Source organism: Brachycentrus maculatus, unplaced genomic scaffold, assembly GCF_059751285.1.
Source record: "Brachycentrus maculatus isolate JH-2025_06_01 unplaced genomic scaffold, ASM5975128v1 h1tg000771l, whole genome shotgun sequence".
Classification (NCBI taxonomy): domain Eukaryota; kingdom Metazoa; phylum Arthropoda; class Insecta; order Trichoptera; family Brachycentridae; genus Brachycentrus; species Brachycentrus maculatus.
In genome coordinates, this window is record NW_028281500.1 from 32,030 (window position 1) to 49,836 (window position 17,807).

The 17,807-nt window shown below is 31.9% G+C and overlaps 1 protein-coding gene across 1 annotated transcript in view; it reads right to left on the reverse strand.

Moving 5' to 3' along the window:
- Nucleotides 1-14,064: 14,064 nt before the first annotated feature.
- The window catches only part of LOC148300250 (uncharacterized), an 87,747-nt gene continuing 84,004 nt past the window's right edge, over nucleotides 14,065-17,807 (reverse strand). Inside the window, exon 3 of the mRNA XM_088275052.1 lies at nucleotides 14,065-16,374. Within this exon, the coding sequence (XP_088131178.1) occupies nucleotides 15,379-16,374 (996 nt within the window). The 3' untranslated portion in view covers nucleotides 14,065-15,378. The remainder of the gene's footprint in view (nucleotides 16,375-17,807) is intronic.

Consider the following 17,807-nt stretch of genomic DNA (forward strand, 5'->3'; position numbering starts at 1 on the left):
GGAATGCCTAGAAAATGTACTATATCCCAGCAAAAGAGGCATATTTTTAACTTAATATTTACTCGCTACAGAGAAAAAAGTGTTTTTTTTGCATTTTGAAGAAAAGGCATCGTTTAATTATTTTTTGAAATATACTAAATATTTTTCAAATGGAGAAAAAACCTTCAGAAAAAACCTTCAAAAACCTAAAAAGATCTGTTGCACAATAAAAAGTTCCAAAAGTGGCTTGATATTCATTTTTAAAACATTTTATTATATTTTTAAACTTCAAAAACGTTCTCCTGAAAAATCAAGTGTTTTGATTTATGACGTTCTTGAAAGGAGTGAGCGATATGCATTCTGTAATTTACGAGTGTAAAGATTTTCAAACTTTTTAGCTAGTAATCCCTGTAATAGTAAAGTTAGAACGCGGTATTTAAGATACATACCTATTTAAGTACCTTAGGTAATACTTCCTCTTAGTCTCGTCAACGGTCTTTCGTCCATCAAAAGGACATGACTTTCCCATAAAACAAGTCTTCTAAAATTGGTCATAATCTCTTATCGTCTCTCCGAATCGAACAGCGATCATTTAAATTAGAATAAATGCAAGTTTATGTAACCAGTCATCATTTTCTGCCTTATTCGAACATGGTGCCTATCTAAAGATATTAATACACTCGTACATACTAATATTACAAGATTTATAAATGGGGTAGTAATAAAGAGAAGATTGCAGGATAAAATTGTTATTTTTTTGGATACAGCATCACTGAAAAAAAATTCTGCCGTTTATATTATACTATTCTTAAACTTATATACATGGTATACTACATCTTTCATTCATGTGTTAACGATCAAGATAACACTGCGTTTAAATGATCCAGTGCTATATGCACCATCGGATGCGGATAGCAGTTTGAAGTAAAAGTACAAACTACTTATTACTTACATTAATAAAAATCGCCTTGGCCAGAATTTTCCGCTGTCAATTGTGTCCCTTAACTATTAATAATATCAATGTATGAATTACTTACTGAATAAATGTATTTAAATTTTTTCCACCTCTATAGTTAAGTGGTTAGCCTAGTAAGCTAATATCCTGGATGTCTTGTTCGATTCCCAATGGGGCAAATAAATATTAGTGAATTTTCACTCTAATATTGATCTAATATACTCTAGTCTTGGTTGGGCTGAACACCTTTCCTTCGTGTATTTAAAGAAAAAAACTGCTTCACAGAAAGGCCGATGCAGTGCCCTATGCACTATGAAGAAGAAGAATTCATAAATTTAAACTATAAATTTTTGTTTATTTTTACTTTTTGTGATATTGTGTCAAAAAGTATTTAAATACGAGGTAATTGTACTGTCCATCAATTGTTTGTTAAAAATATTAGATTTTTTTCCTACCAGTCGAATAATTAGATCATTTTCATTCCATCTCCATTTTCAAATGAATAAAAATAATAATACGTAAAAATAATTCGTAAGTTTTTTTATCAAGTTATTACACGTACGTCATCAAATCTGTACATCCAACGAGTAGGTACCAACTGATATACTTTATTTTTTAAATTATAAAAGATGGTAGAATATGATAAAACAGAAAATTTAATTTGAAGTTCTATTAGATTCCAGTACAAGGTATCAATGTGATACCTTGTATATTAAAAAAATATTGAAAAACTATAATATTAGGTTAATTACTTGCAATTTATGATTTGTAAATGTTCTTACAAAACTGATCATAGATGGCGCTACGCTTGCATTTTTTATTTCAACGCAAAGTTTTGTATTTATTTTGTCTATCTGTACCATTAAAATACTAAAAAACATAATTGATTGATTTGATATACAATGTTCAAAAGGTGTATTAACTCTCTAAATCAATAATTTCACTTTTAGTGAATATTTTGAAAATAAATAAAAATAAAAATGATTTATTGACAATTATTTTGAAATTCCCCATCTTCAAACGTCAATCACGTTAATTCGTAAAGATTGTAGGGGAAATTTTAAATCTATATTCGTAGCTACCAATGATTCACTACTGATTTTTTTGTTTGAAAAATAAGATATATAAATGATAAACAGAGATGACATTGAGATAATAACAATTTTAATATTCAAAGAACATATTTCGCGAGTATGCTTCAGGAGTAAATACGAGTAGTGTATTGCGTTTTTCACAAGTAAGTATCAATCAAAAAATGTTTATTTTAACGTCAAGCAAAACTAAGGAACATATAAAATTGATTTATTTTTATAGTGTTAAAATTATCAAATATAAAATTCTGTTGTCAAATGTTTTGGACTTAGTCACTTAATTTAATTTAAGAAAGTGAAGAAGTCATTCTTTTCCCTTTCATTTTTATCTGAATATATAAAAGATAGAGATTCTTAAGGTATCTCTCCTCGTTTTTTTACTAGGCACTATTTCTACGTATTTTGGCACCGCCAAAAAGGCATTTTATGGAGGACAAAGCTGTTGCGAAATGCCTTTAAGATCGTTAAATGGCCTATTTATTGGGAATGTGTCAAATATGATCTGTCAAACAATCAAATACAGATTATTTAAGGAAAATATTTCAATTTTCTCTATTAAATAATTATTTTATTGTACGTATTTCAAAATGATGCTGAAAATTATGCAAAGCTATGCTAAGTTTTTCCATATTTTTGGAAAAGCAGATCAAAACGAAAATTTTAAGTTAAATGATTTATCAGCTATTGTAAGAAGCTATGTTATGTTTTTTAATGGATAGTTAAAATGAAATAGGTATTTAAAGATTCATCGTTTAATTTGTAGAACTCCATTTTAATTTGTATAAAAACAATCACATTTTAATTTATATAAAAACAATCACTGATTTTTAGAGTCTACTAAGTATACTAAAAAAGCAGTGTTTGTTTTAACATTTGATACTTAAATTAAAAATTATGTTTATATTAAAGTTAATACATTATATGTTGTTTTAATTTACAAATTTTGAGTGTGTCCAAATACTTGTTCACAAAACCTGGATTATCTCCAATTGCAGGAGTTATTTTTATATTATTTTTTGACATCTCATCAAAGATGAAGAAGAATATGGAAGTCTGGGCATTTACAGGGCTGACGACCGTCATAGGCTGGTTTAAGTGATCACTTTACACATGTGTAACATTCACCAATTCTACCCATTATTGACAACCACACTACTTAAATTCTTGGAAGTTCTATATATGAATCAATTTAGAAACCTTGTTCTTGAATCACTAGAACTTCACTAGAGACATCTATTGGTGAGTTGTAAAGAAGCTTTTTATTAAGCAGAAACTCTTATATTAGTCTTGTTTTTCTCTTGTATTAGTGTGATTGATATCCAGGATGTGAGGTCCAAATCCTGGATATCAATCACACACATGAGAAACGCCAGAAAATACCATTTTCATTTTTATTTTGTTTTAATTTACTATGTGAATATGGCGGGTAATAAAAACACCAATGAACACCTGGAATGATTTCAAATACTTAGGAGTGGTTAGTCAGGAGTGGGTTGAATCCGCAGATTTGAATGAGGAGATGCACAATTATGGAATAGGCGAATATGTTTTTATAATACAGATTGGTGTGTGGCGTTCTATTGTCTCTGCGGTGAAGGGTTTTTTTGTAGGGTATGGTTTTTTATACATTTTTTTCCTTCAAGCGTTTTTCTCCTACAATATTTTTGATATCAATCGATAAAAGGTGCATGGTTAACTTATTGTAAAGTACTCAAAACTGAGTAGAATTAGTGGTTTATCATTTTATACATATGATAAAAGGAAGGGATTTGTAAATGGGAAAACAATAAAAGATTTCAAATTTATATAAAATGTGTATTTCATCTTTTTTTCAATCTATCGGTATGCGATGCGGTGTCCATCTTAATTATGTATTTTTACAAATTATGTATAAAAATATATTTATTTAATTTAAATGTAATATACTGGCCTCACAAGTCCCTGGTCACTTTGTTTGGGGAACGAAACATGTTCTAGCTTAATACAGTTATTGTTCAATGCACTTTGCGTACGATGATTGACTAAGGTTACATAATCATAAAATAAAACAAAACACAAAGTTAACTACTTTACAAAGAACACTTTTTCTACTTATCTTTATACATAAGTCGTTGCCGCAGTTTATGCAAAACACATTGAATAAATATTATTGCATAAAATGTAACATACATTTGCATTTTTCAAATTTTAAACACCTAATATACATTTGTATTTTTTGGAAAACAAATTAATAGAAACACTTTTTACACTTACACTAACTCATACTTAAATCTATCAACAAGTTTCTTAATACATAATTAACAATAATTCATTTGCAATATCAAAAGTATACAAATTTACATTGTGTCTTATTTACTGGCCTCGAATTCACTTTATTTATTAAACGTTTCAATAAATACATACTGTCCGTAAAAATATAATAATCTACCTATATACAAATATTGTACAATCAAAATCATTCGATTCCTCAACGTTTTCCTGGGAGTTTTAATTTAACAAAAATCGTAAAGAATCGAATCGAAATGCTGATTACATAAAACATACAAATAATCTTAAATTAAAAATCACATTATTCAGATATAAAGACACAAAAATACATATCAGAGTTAAATTTATTCTGGGCACATTTTTATGAATCTGTATATATTAATACAAATCTTAGTTCTGTTAATAAAAGAACTAAGATTTATAATTAAAATCAATATTTTTTTAAAGGATTGAAGGTATGATCTATTTTAATACTGCAATATTATTTAACTGAACACTTTTAGATATAAGACCTATCCGCTTAATTTGAATAACTACAAAGAAGTTATAAACTATTGTCAAATGATGAGAACCAATAATGACTGGTCATACTATTAGCAGCACCATAGAATACAATCACACCCCATGTGATCAGAAAAAGTTCACAAAAATGATTTCCTGAATTATGTTTGCATATTATTTTTAATTTTTTTTATTTTTCATAATTATTCAAAAACATATTTGTTTAACAAGTACTAATTTTTCAAATATAAAAAATTATAGAAGTATAATTGGGTGTATTAAAAGGGATAATTAGTGACTACCAGAGCCTATAAATATAAAACACCCTCTTCGACTTAGGAAGGACAAAGAGTGAACTAATTATGAATTTATAAATTTCAATCACTGTTCTGGTATTTCATAAACCTTAGTTAATATGTGGTTTTATGTGAATTAATTATATTTATTTCAATTATAATAAACATATACTTATTGAAGCATTATTGATTTGTCTGTGGAATAATTTATCAGCGACATATTTTACCCTGTTTTCAAATTATCTAAAAACAAGGAAGAAATTATCCACACGAGTAAATGATTTTTTCTTGCATCCAAAAAATATTTTACATGTCAATAATAAATTCTATTTGTACGGTGATTATATCTGAATTATAAAATATGTTTTTGCTGGTTTTCTATTTCAGATGCTTACTAATTTTTATAAAGGCGATTTCATAATATACAAAACAGATTCAGGGTGGGATTGCATAATGTTTCCGTCACAAAATATTTAACACAATGAAGGGAAAAGCTTGGGAACGATACTTAAGGCCGCTTTAAATTTTATGGGAGGTAATTGGGGTCTATTGTTGTTAGTTTTGACCCCACAAGACTAACAATCCTGTGGTTGAGACCTTTGCTGAGGTCACAAGATGACTTTATTATTATGAAATTATATTGGTAAACGATGGTGAGTGCTCTTTACATGAACCTATACCCTTTACTTTCCTTAACTATATTTAGTTAAGTAAATAACGTTTCATGACGAAAAGTTATGTTCGTTATAATAAACGACAATGAATGATAACGTTGTTTCAAATATTATAATCATTTGTTGATTGAAAATTCACTGTACTTAACTTAAAATTTTCATATCATTGAAATTAATATTCATCCTAAATGATATATTTTGTTCCAATAATATGTATATTGATCTGCAAAAAAATAATCTCTTACGATTTTGACCTCGATGAATTATTTATACTTCACGGATTTAACAGTGGCGAAAATGCACAAAATTTAAACGTATAAACGGGTTTTATTGAAGCTTTCAGCGATTTTATTTAAGGTACTTTTAAATGCAAACAGTTTTGTTTTCATTTTAGTGTATTCCTTGAAAGTGGACAGTTCAAAGATTTTATGTTGAACATATGAAATTACTTGGATAACATTCGAGGAATTCCTTAGTAGTAACGAATCAATGGTGCCTGTTGCCTCATATAATATGTTTACGATCACGTAGTATGCACATACTAAAGCAGATCGTGATTTTTAATGACCGCCTCGCAATGTGTAAGTCCATTGTTGTGGCTCACGTGCTCGGAACAATCAACGAGACCACGTTATATGAAGATATCAGAGTTTATCTCATCAGGTCTGTCTGACTGAAAATGGGAATAAAATTCACGGCGCAATATGATTTATGAAGCAAAAAGAGGCTATAGTCGGTGTAGGATGAGCCGAGAAAGTCTCAGGCTTCGTTTTTTCTTCCATCTGGGTTTGCCCATCCGACGCTTTCAGTTTTCTTTATTCCGAGCGATTATTCTGATATTGCGTGTTGAGAATAATATATCTCTGATATGACTAATTTCGAACTGGACTTGAAGATGATTTTCCGTTTCTAGATTGAGAAATTATTTGGGTAAAACAAATGTTTGATCTATAATGGTGGTCGTTTTCACTTCACTTGAAGTCACTAATGGCAGCAATTACTGTTGAAAAACCGTAAGACACATAAAGTTGCGCAATTAAATGTTTCCGTATTTTTTGTGTAGTTCAACGTACTTATGTTTAAAAATCTATGATTATAATATGCAAAGATGTGTATAAAAAAGTAAAAACTAGATTATTTTTTTTAAACTAAGAAGACAGTAAAATACAATATATTTGGATTTAAGCAAATGAATGTAAAAACTATTGATGACACAATTTTTTTGATTAATGGAAAAAATCTCACAGTATCTCTTAAAGTCAGCTGAAGTCATTAAAATAGTTAGAAAAACAGAATTTCAATTTTTTTTGAGATTAATTTTTTTAAAGCTTTAATAAATACAGGAAGTAAAATTCAACAAGTACCTAATACGAGATTAAACAAAATATTGTTCAATTTTGACGCAATGCTCCATACTTGGCTCGAACAAAAATGTTTATTTTTTTATGGCAATGCTTAAATTATAATACATTTTTTCTAAGCTTCATCTTCGTATCTAATTAGAAACATAATAATCAGTTGTGGTGTTAGGAAATCAAACACAAAAACATACTCAACGTCAATGAAATTGATGTGTGCTCATGCCAACTACTGTTCTGTTCTTATACTATACTTCTTTTTCAATAGGTGTATTGAATTTCATAGAATAATTCATATATATAGGATGATCCATATCAATACTGAAAACTACCTCGAAATAATGTTGGGGTTCCATTCCATAACTGACCAATTTAATTTTACATTTTACCACTCATCTCAGAAAACAATTGTTTATAAACCATTTCAATAAAAATTATTGATTTATTTTCTTTTAATTTGTTGTAATAATATTAACGTTTTTTTATTTTAAATTGTTTGTGATATTATCAGAAATTATTCGAAGTTTTTTTGGATTCTAAAATAAACTAATTATAAAGATATTATATTAAAAACTTGTGTAATATAAGGAATTTAATAGCGGATACTTATTGTCTAGTTTGGTAAAAGAAACCCACATTATCTAACAATGAATTCAAGCACATAAAATCATATTTATAAAGATAAATAAAAGGATATTGAAAAGAGGGAATTTAGTATTATTTTATTAGTTATTTATTTGCATGCGTAAAGTGATTCGAAGCTTATTGGGATTTTTCGTGAGAATTTGGGATAAGTGTCCTCTTTAACTGAGAATATATGTGATAAACTATCGCCAATCGACGGGGTATCATCTGCAATTAAATTAAATTAAACCGAGCTACAAAAGTTCGCGAGACAAACATATCTCCACGAATTGCAATGTCAATGCGATTCGTTAAAACAAGGAACACCCGCCGTAATTTGCACATTTAATGCAACACCCTTTGGGCGCATGTGTCGAGTCGTCATACGTCACGCGTGCGTGTGTGGGTAAGCTGGAGTGCGCGTGTGTGTATACAGCGCCGGAGCATGTCACTTGTTAAGGAGACCAGACCCATCACGGACAGTGACTGAACAAATTTTGACTGACCAATTACCTCTCGGAATTCAATCTGTATTCGGCGCGAAGAATACTCGCCGGAGTAACACAAATAATGCTACCAAAATTAATGCGAGATCCCAACTACCGCTTTAAATATGGACCACTCCAATTTGAATAGCCGTTGCAAGGCTGACCAGAACAATTACCTCGTTAACAGGTAAATAATAGTCTTATTCGTGTAGGTGTTGCTAAAGACGCGCGATAATGAGCGTTCTATTTATTATTGAAAATCTCGAGCAAAAAATCCTATTCTGCCAATTGCCGTCCCGAGTTTCAGATTTCATTAATTAAATATTATTGGAAGCCACAAAAGTGCCTAGTCACTAAAATATTAAGATTAATACGCTTTATTTATACGTTGCACATTCGTATAGGTATGTCCGCCGTATAAAATGTTTCGGTTGGCGCATCTATCGCTTGTTAGCGAAACTATTTCATCGCGGTTATAGAAAAACAAATCGAATATTAATAACTCGATACACTTCCAGCCTAATTACCAATTCGTGCTGAGTATTTCTTCGGGTGGGTTAATGTCGGGCGAAATGATTGCCATCGTTTATCACGGGCAACGAGAAAGGTTTGTACCGATGTGTGCCCCATATCGGAGTTCAAACTGGACCAAAGCTTAACACCGAGTCAAGGCCGGTAAATCATCCTGCCAGCGCGCTTTGTAAGGTGTGTAGGCAATTAAGGCACCCGAACCTCCGGCAGAAGACTGGATTTGAATAAGCCGACCATCCCGAGCTCAAGGGCTCCGAGTTAAGGAGTCGACGATACGGCGATCGCGAGATATCATCGAAGATCTGATTAGCGAAAATTATACGCGGAATGAAAGAATGACATAAAACGCGACGGGTGTCCACCGTGGGATCAACGCGACGGTTAGTACAAGTCCGCATAATCTTTTCGGTAATCTAAATTGTACAAAACCGCGATCATGCGTTTAAGGCAAAATGGCGCGTTGTTGGCAGGGTCATTTAATGCGAGGACGAGGAAATAAAACGAGGATTGTTTAAGTCATAATGGTAGTCTGAACACAATTTGTATCGGAGGACAGAATCAAATCGATTCAGAGTAAACAAGCTTTAAATTTATATTCCCCGTGTAATATGAAACTTCTGTTGGAGCACACCGAGTCGAGAAGTAATTGAATGTTACTGAAGTGCTCTCTTCGACACCAGCGAGAGTAGTAAAGTAATTTGCATACTCGTATGCAGATGTGTCGGTTGTTTATTCAATTAATATATAGCTTGTTATTGATCTATGTTAATCAACACGAGACGAAAAAGGTACGCGGAGTTCCGGCTTCTCACGTTATCTCTCGGACAAATTAGCTAACACAGTTTTTAATTACAAACGTTATTGATTCCTATTGCGATTCACGACGACAAAAAATATTTAATCTACCGCGATGTTTGATATCTAGTTCTTCGATAAATAACGGTAACGTGGGATTCGGAACTGGCCGACGAATATGGCTGTCAAATTTTTATAGTTTAAATTAAACGTTTCCATAATTAACGACATAGACATTGCGGTACGGTTCAGAGAAATGGCTTGTGCTTAAACAGAAATGTCTATTAACGAGACGAAGATTGACTTGATTGAGCCATTCGCTGGAGATTTCGAATAATCATCTCAAATACTTTCTTCTCGAGTGTTTATGTACAATTTGTTTCGCAAGAGATCAACCGTAATGAACGAAAGCATGCGATAATTTTGTTTGTACATATTTTGTTTTTAATCTTTCGCTCAATTGATGGACACTCATAGTTATTCCGATAGCAATCAAAGTTGCAACGTATCAAAAAAAATTAATATAGACGTATAAAAACTGTCGGTAAAAATATACTTAACACAACTGAAAAATAAATATAAATTACTACATTAATTTGATGGAACATTTTTTCTAACTGTGAATTATGGTTTTTTAAGTGTAGTGGTAATACATTTGATATTAAATCTGCATTAATTATTATTGATTTGATTTGATACATAAATTATTGTATTGCTTATACATTTGTAACTATTAGTTACAAGGTAGCAAACAAACTACGAATCTCTAATATCGTTCTTCGTCAAAAGTTTGCTTAAACTTTCATGAGTATTGTAACGAACGATTGATAAATCAATTAATTCACTTAAGGCTATTAATTGAAACATAAAATGTTTCAGCTTATGTTTATTAATAATATGCAACACGATTGTAACACGTCTATTGTGTTGGATTAAGAACAATGTAATCGCGAATAGAATCCCATACATTTTATTAGAAATATCAAGAGATTCCCAAGTATTAGAGTGACCCCATTGCAACAGTAATATATTATTTATTTGAACCTATAAACATAACGTATACAATCAACGAGGCAAAATTAATTAATTTATAACAAACACGGTTGTTAGAGTTCTCATTAGTCTTTATCTTCAAATTACTTTCCGGTTATATTTTTTCACTTATCAGACACAAAGGGATTATAAGTTCTTTTATTAGAAAACAGCTGCAGATAAGTGCGCTTTTCCGGTCGACATTGAAAAGTGACCAATTTAAAAAAAAAGGTAAGACTTAAATTAATACGTTAAAAAAAGAAACGTGGGCTTGTACGTTATTACGAAATACATAAAGAACCAAGTGAATTCATTCAATACTAAATAGTAAAGTCTACACTTAGTTATGTTGGTTTACTATTATTGAAATTTAAAAAAAATAATCATTAACTTGTGACCTGATTTCACTTCGGTTCGCTTAGTTTCGGAGATATTTTCATTTATTTTTAAAATAACTATTTTTCACAAGTAATATTTTCATTTCATTTTTGAAGCTAAGTAATGGTCTGCCTCTGTAATATAGAAGCACTTTGTGCTACCATTCACGAGGTTCAGATTGCGATTTCCGTCTAGGCAACCTTATTCATCCTACTTGTTGTTCAATGCAGCATCAATCAAATATGTGCAATCCTATTATGTATCACTCAATTTTGGGTGCTTTGGGAACAAAAAAAATCCAATCCAATATATAGTGATACATGCAGTCTGAGAAAGAAGATAATTTACCAGTTTTAAGGAATTCATTAATGAAATGCATTCATTAAAGGTTTTTTATCAGAGATGCAATGAATAGTGAACTATTTATTAAGATATTGCAAGTAAAGATCGTGGCATTGGTCGGTCTGCAAAGTGCATAGACTTAATGCTCGGAGCTATTAGGCCTCGCGAGATGCAACATCGCCCGATGGCTATTTATCGTATTCTTTCCATCCAGTTTAGGAGCGATAAAGAAAATGAGCGCTTTAAAACAGCTCTCTAATGATATTAGTACATAATAACACATCCAACAAAAAGCGGTGCTCTTTGATAGCCGCGTTTGAATGCGTATTCAGGTAGGCTTAGCAGGTCGCTACCGCTTCTATCTGATTTCGAAAAACATGTGATTGATTATTTAATCGGGCGCGGAGAACTAAACACATCATCCATGAGCTTTGGGAGAACACTACTTAGGGCCGGTATTTCAAGCTTCTCTCAAGACATTCCAGGCAATTACCAAAACATGGAATATAACTTAAGAATATAAACATATGGAGATCAATTCTTGAAATTGTGTCCTGTATTTTTAATTTTGCGTTTATAAGTAATGCTGTGAAAAATTGCGAAGTGCAAGAACGATTAGAAGAAAATATCCAAGAGTTTTTAAGAATCTTGACAATAATCAAGTGAAGAATAAGGTCGAAAAAAATTATAAGAAGAGTTAAGTTTGAAATATTCTTCAATTTAATTTTGAATTATCTACATATGTCCGATGATAAAGTAAATCTTGAAATTATATTAACAATACCAAATCCATATTAAATGCAAATAAATCAATTCTCAAAACTCCTAAATGTAGGTGTACGCTATTTTTTCAGACGTTACTAAGATTTGAATATTGATGCGAAGGCGTTCATAAAAATAATTTATAATTATTAAATCAACATAAAAGCGTCAGATGAAAAACTGCCTCTTGGAACATACAAGCCGTTACACATACCAAATTATATGAACACTAGATTTGTAGATTAAGCTCTCTCGTATGTGTTGACGTAGTCGAGATTTTATCGAATTTAATAATCAATGTAAAGTTTAAGCATGGACGCCATGTGGTATGCCAATAAAGCGGAGTTAATTTAATTACGAATTGTGATATAATATAATTTCAACTTGTTTGGAAAATCTTAGAAAATGGTAATTAAGATAAATACTAACATTTTGTTATAGTCACGTTCACCCACGTTTTATTTTTCATGACAATATAGCTTTTAATGAATTTGAATCAATCAATGATTTATTAATTGTAAATTTTACTTTATCATCCATCTATGTTAGGATTAATATTGATTCGCATCTACGATGGATTCAGTGTTTAAGCATCTGCGGATATGTCTATGGTAATATTTTGACATCTCCAATATCCTTGTCAAATACATCGTCAAAGGTCCTAAATTGATAATATTATTTGCCGATTATTTTTGTCCGCCTCCGTAGTGTAATGGTCAGCACGCTCGGCTACCGTTCTGGAGGTCCTGGGTTCGATTACCAAGGGGGGTAAAATAAATATAAGTGATTTTTTCACTGTAATACTTATTCAATATTACCATGGACTGGTACCTGAAGCGGAGGGCTGATCACCTTTCCTTCATGTGTAAACGATCAAGATAACACTGCGTTTATATGACACAGTGCCCTATGCACCATTGGGGTGCGGATAAGGGTTTTTTTATTATTATTTTTGGAAAATCGATTTTTTTATTTAATATGAACAACTTTATTGCAATAGATTTGAGAACAGAAATATATTGTAAGTATTGCGAATAAAAAAAACTGATTATATGTTTACAAAGGAACTTATTAAATGTCCATAACTATACGGTTGTGAGATAGTAATATAAAATAATACTTTCATAATAGTAAATTACTTCTTGGTATTGCAGTAATAATTCAGCAACAAGTTAATTTTCATACAGTTTTTATCAAACAATTTCGTATAATCATTTTATAATAATTTATTTTCTAATGCATGTGATGAAGAAATTAGATTTTGTTCGATTTTCTTTACGATAAATCGAATAAATATTACATACAGTATCGGCAAATGTTTATGAGATGAAAAATTGCAAAATAAGAGAAAAACCATTGAACGTTGCCAAAGAGTTCGAAACGATAAACGCTTTGCCCAAAATCACTTTTTTTTAAAGTTTTGAAATGAATCTAATAAAAAAGGATTTGTATTGGAGAATATAAAATTTGCAAATAGAAAAAAAACGGTAAGAATCGCATGTTGTGAATATATTGTATTACAAATATCACGATTGTATTCCAAATTAGTCTATGATAATACGAATATGTCGATGTCTTTCATAAATTTCACAAAGAAGTATCAATGTGAATGCAGTCAAATAAATTTATGATATAATAATACTGTAGAAGACATACTTTGTGAAGAGTTTATTTTATATGCTGTAGATATCTATCAATATAATGCAATTGAATATTGGAAAGAAGACGATTTTTTTTTATATCGGTATAAATGTATTATGTATACACAAAAAAGACACAATCTGATCTGGAGGGAATAATAATTTTGAGTTGATTTGAAAATAATCCAAAAAATATTATTGCACGATGGATTCTTGAATTAAAATAACTTTTTAATTTTATTATTTCATTATTAATTTAAGTGTTCAGAGTAAATGTATATTGGTGGATCAAATAAAAGTTTGTTTATAAGGGTATTTGTATTAGTATTACCAATGAGAGTATGTTTTAGTTTTTGTTTTACTTTTTTAATTTTTACACTTACCCATTTTATCCATTTTATTTATTATTATTTAAAAGAGGTCTATGTTTAGTAAAATTAAAATTAGTGGTATGTCATCTTATTATCTCTGATTCCTTTGAAGAAGTATTAAACGGTTTGAATAAAATGAAGGGTTAAACCAGGGTTCTCACGATATTCGACCTCTGTTATTTCAAAATAATAATCGTTTACCGGCGATTAGAGTCACTTTTCCGGGCATAAGATTGGGTGACGTTTTGACAACGCGCCCTGTCAAGAAATTACACTATACGAAGCGAGCTTTATGTTTAAAGTTCACTTCGTATACAGTTTAAATTAAACAAACAGTTTGCGCAATTAATTTCAGGAATTGGAGACCATAGAATTGACAATATGCCTACTTTTTGAAAAATCCCTCAGACTGAATTGAACAAGGAAATATGTCCAATATGGATGTGAATTATATTGCAAGCCTTTATAATGTATTTAATAAATGTCTTGTCTATTTTTGCTTATCCAACAAACTACTTTTTTCAGTGTTAAATATTTTGATAACGTAAACGGTTTGTTGTATTCATTTTACTATTATTATGAAATAGTATTATGATATGAGATGAAAAGCGCATATTATGTAGTGGGACAATGATATCGTTTTGCGGGGTTTATTCATATTCATCTGCATTGACGTACATACATCTTTGAACTATAATATTTGTAAGGTTTGAATATGATCACTATCAATATTGACTCTACACACAGAGCAGAATAGAATAGACCAACATACCAATAGGTCGCACCATATGTACATGCACTGATCTACAAGATGCATGTAATAATGCTGACAACGTATCAGATATAACTTGTCATTCACTTTACCCTGACCTTGTGGGTTCAAGGAAGATATTGAAAAATTACTAGCTTCAACATTATATATTATTTTACAATCTCGACAGATTTCATCTATTACTATCATCGTAATAATGTCTTTGTGATTCAAATAATACACGATATTTAAATGGAAAATATATTACTGCGACTAACTAAAAAAAAGTCTTAAATATTTTGTGACGGCGAAAAAAATACCGCCCGTTATTTCGAGGATCACAACGCTTTTAATTATTTTATTTAACGATTTCATACTTTAGTACATGATAATTTGTATGAGTAAACAGGCACTTCGGATGTCATCTTTCACATTTCAAAATAATTAATTATCTACCTATTATACAATTAAAACAACGTTTTAGATAAACCGTTTTTTATGTCTTTGAACTTTGAATTGTACTCAGTTCGGGGAGTTAACCGTCAAACTTTAGTCGTTAGATCCAGGGGTGCAGTTCTGTGGAGTTTTAATCTTTTCACGTCGTGTCTCGCCGAGAAGAGCTCCGCCCCCGCGTCGTCGTGCGATTCGTCATTTCCGTCACTATCTGCATCTCCCTCTTCCTCGTCCGGAGTGGCTCTCCTCTCGTCGCTGGAGAAACTACCAGACTTCATGGACAGATCCATCGGGTTCTCTTGGACAGGCGAGGAAGTGCCTTTGCGGGAAACTGTCAAGCCGCCCGTGAAGTTCAGGGACGTTAGTGTCAGAGGTATCGGTCGCGGTAATTCATCGGCAGGTCTAGGTGACTCCATTTCTTCGGGATCTAACGATTCTTCTTCGTTGTCTACGTGAGGGGACTTGATGCTTCCACTCGACGGAGAAGATCTTTGGGACTTTAATACCGCGTCCAAATAAAATCTTTTGGTAAATGACTCTACGGTAGTTTCGTTGTTGTTGTTGTTCGTATATCTGTTGTTGTTGTTGGTGGCGGGCTTGAGAAGTCCTCGCGGAGGATAGAGCGCCGGATGGAAGCCTCCTGGGAAGAGGAGATGCGGCGGTGGCAACAGGGGCGGAGGAAATCCTGGCAAGGGCAAGCCGTGGAACGGAAGAGGCATGAAGAGGTCGGCGGCCGCGAGCGCTCTTCTTCTGCTATCGTCCTCATTGTGCGGACTCTCAGGCGACATTCCTTTGTGGTATTCGTCTAGCAACATATCTCGCTGCGGGATGCCCTGGGGCGGGGGACCTTGGCTGCCTCGGAGTTGGCTGGCCGCCTGCTGCTGCTCTTGCAGGAGGCAGTGTATCTTAAACCAGTTGGACCTACGGCCGTAGCGGGAGCCGCTCTTGGACATGCCGACCAGGAGGCACTTCCGCAAGCGGCAGGCCTTGCACGCGGTGCGGTTCTTCTTGTTGATGACGCATTCGCCATTGTTCTTGCATTCGGAAATGGAGCTCAGGTTGTTATAGGACCTTCCGAAAAAAGACTGGAACAAAAAGAGAAAATAACAAGTATTAGTATAACGCTCAAATTTTGACTTATAATTAGAATTATTAGCTCAGTGCATGATTATCGTTTGCTTCATCATATTTTATTTTACGATTTGAAGATTTTAAAATTAACTTTGTATGATCGTCTTAAACATAAAGGTAACTGGATGTATTCAATGAAAAAGTTGGTGAACACGGGGTACCTACCAAAGAATATTTCACCAAAACCGGTATTCGTGATTAATGTCGGGTTCAGTTGTTCATTTGACTAATAATGAAGTAATTTGGGCAGTAATTAAATCTCGAACCGTGTTATTCCATCAATTTTAAAAATACATATTAAAATATTTTAAATTGAGCATTATTAATCAATGTCCTGACGTGCATTAAAAGTGCTCACATACTCTGACTTGATATATTTGGAAGTGTTCCCAAATAAAGTTTCCAGAGTAATCATTAAACCAAATATAAGTGATTGATGATAGCCGCAAAAGCGAGTATTACTGTTAAAACAAATATCACGACTTGTAAATACTCAAATGTATCTCACACTGGGATTAAAACGTTTCACTGTAATTATAATTACTAAAGTAATCAAGCACAATTTTAAAATCAGAAAAATGAATAATTTTTAAGGTGACCTCTGGTCTAAGATGCTAGTTTTTATCTTCATACAGACATGCCACATCTAAGGTGGTGAAATATGTTATAGTGTACGTGTACTCGTATTTTCATATATTGTATTAGATTCATGTGCAAAAAAAGCCATCCCGATGTTGCAAGTGGTGTGGAAACTAGTATGTCTGGATTTATTCTGGATGAAATCTTCATTTTATAATTAATAATGAATTAGTGCTGGTTTTATAAATTACAAAACCAGGACCAAGACATACCATAATTTGGTGTAAATAACGATTTCTAACAATTATTCTTCCTTTGTTGGAGATGTACAGTGAATACCTAGTACCTACATTATTTGTATTCATCTTACGAGTGACAATTAGTGTGTAAAGCTGTTTGTTGGAGTTAATCCAAATCACCTATTTACTACTTTTCAATGTTTTCTTAAGTTTTTTAGTGTTTACTTTGAGGGGTAGTAGAGGAAAGGGAAGATCTCCTACTACATAGGTTGATCAAATCAATAATGAAATAAGTTCATGGGTAGTTGGAGCTATGGGGATGGCGTTGTGTCGAGAGGTAGAGGATAACTATAAAAAATGTGTTTAAAAGAATGAGATATGATAGTCGCAACCGTCAGCAATGAGGACAACAACGAAAAAAAAGAAGAAGAAGAAGTTTTTAGGATTGAGATAATAGTCCTAGATAATATTTGTACATTAATATAAATTTTTGTTTCTCAGTAATCAGTAAAGAAAAATCGAATGCACTACATCATAGGTTGTAGCCAAACGTGTAAGACATAAGCTAA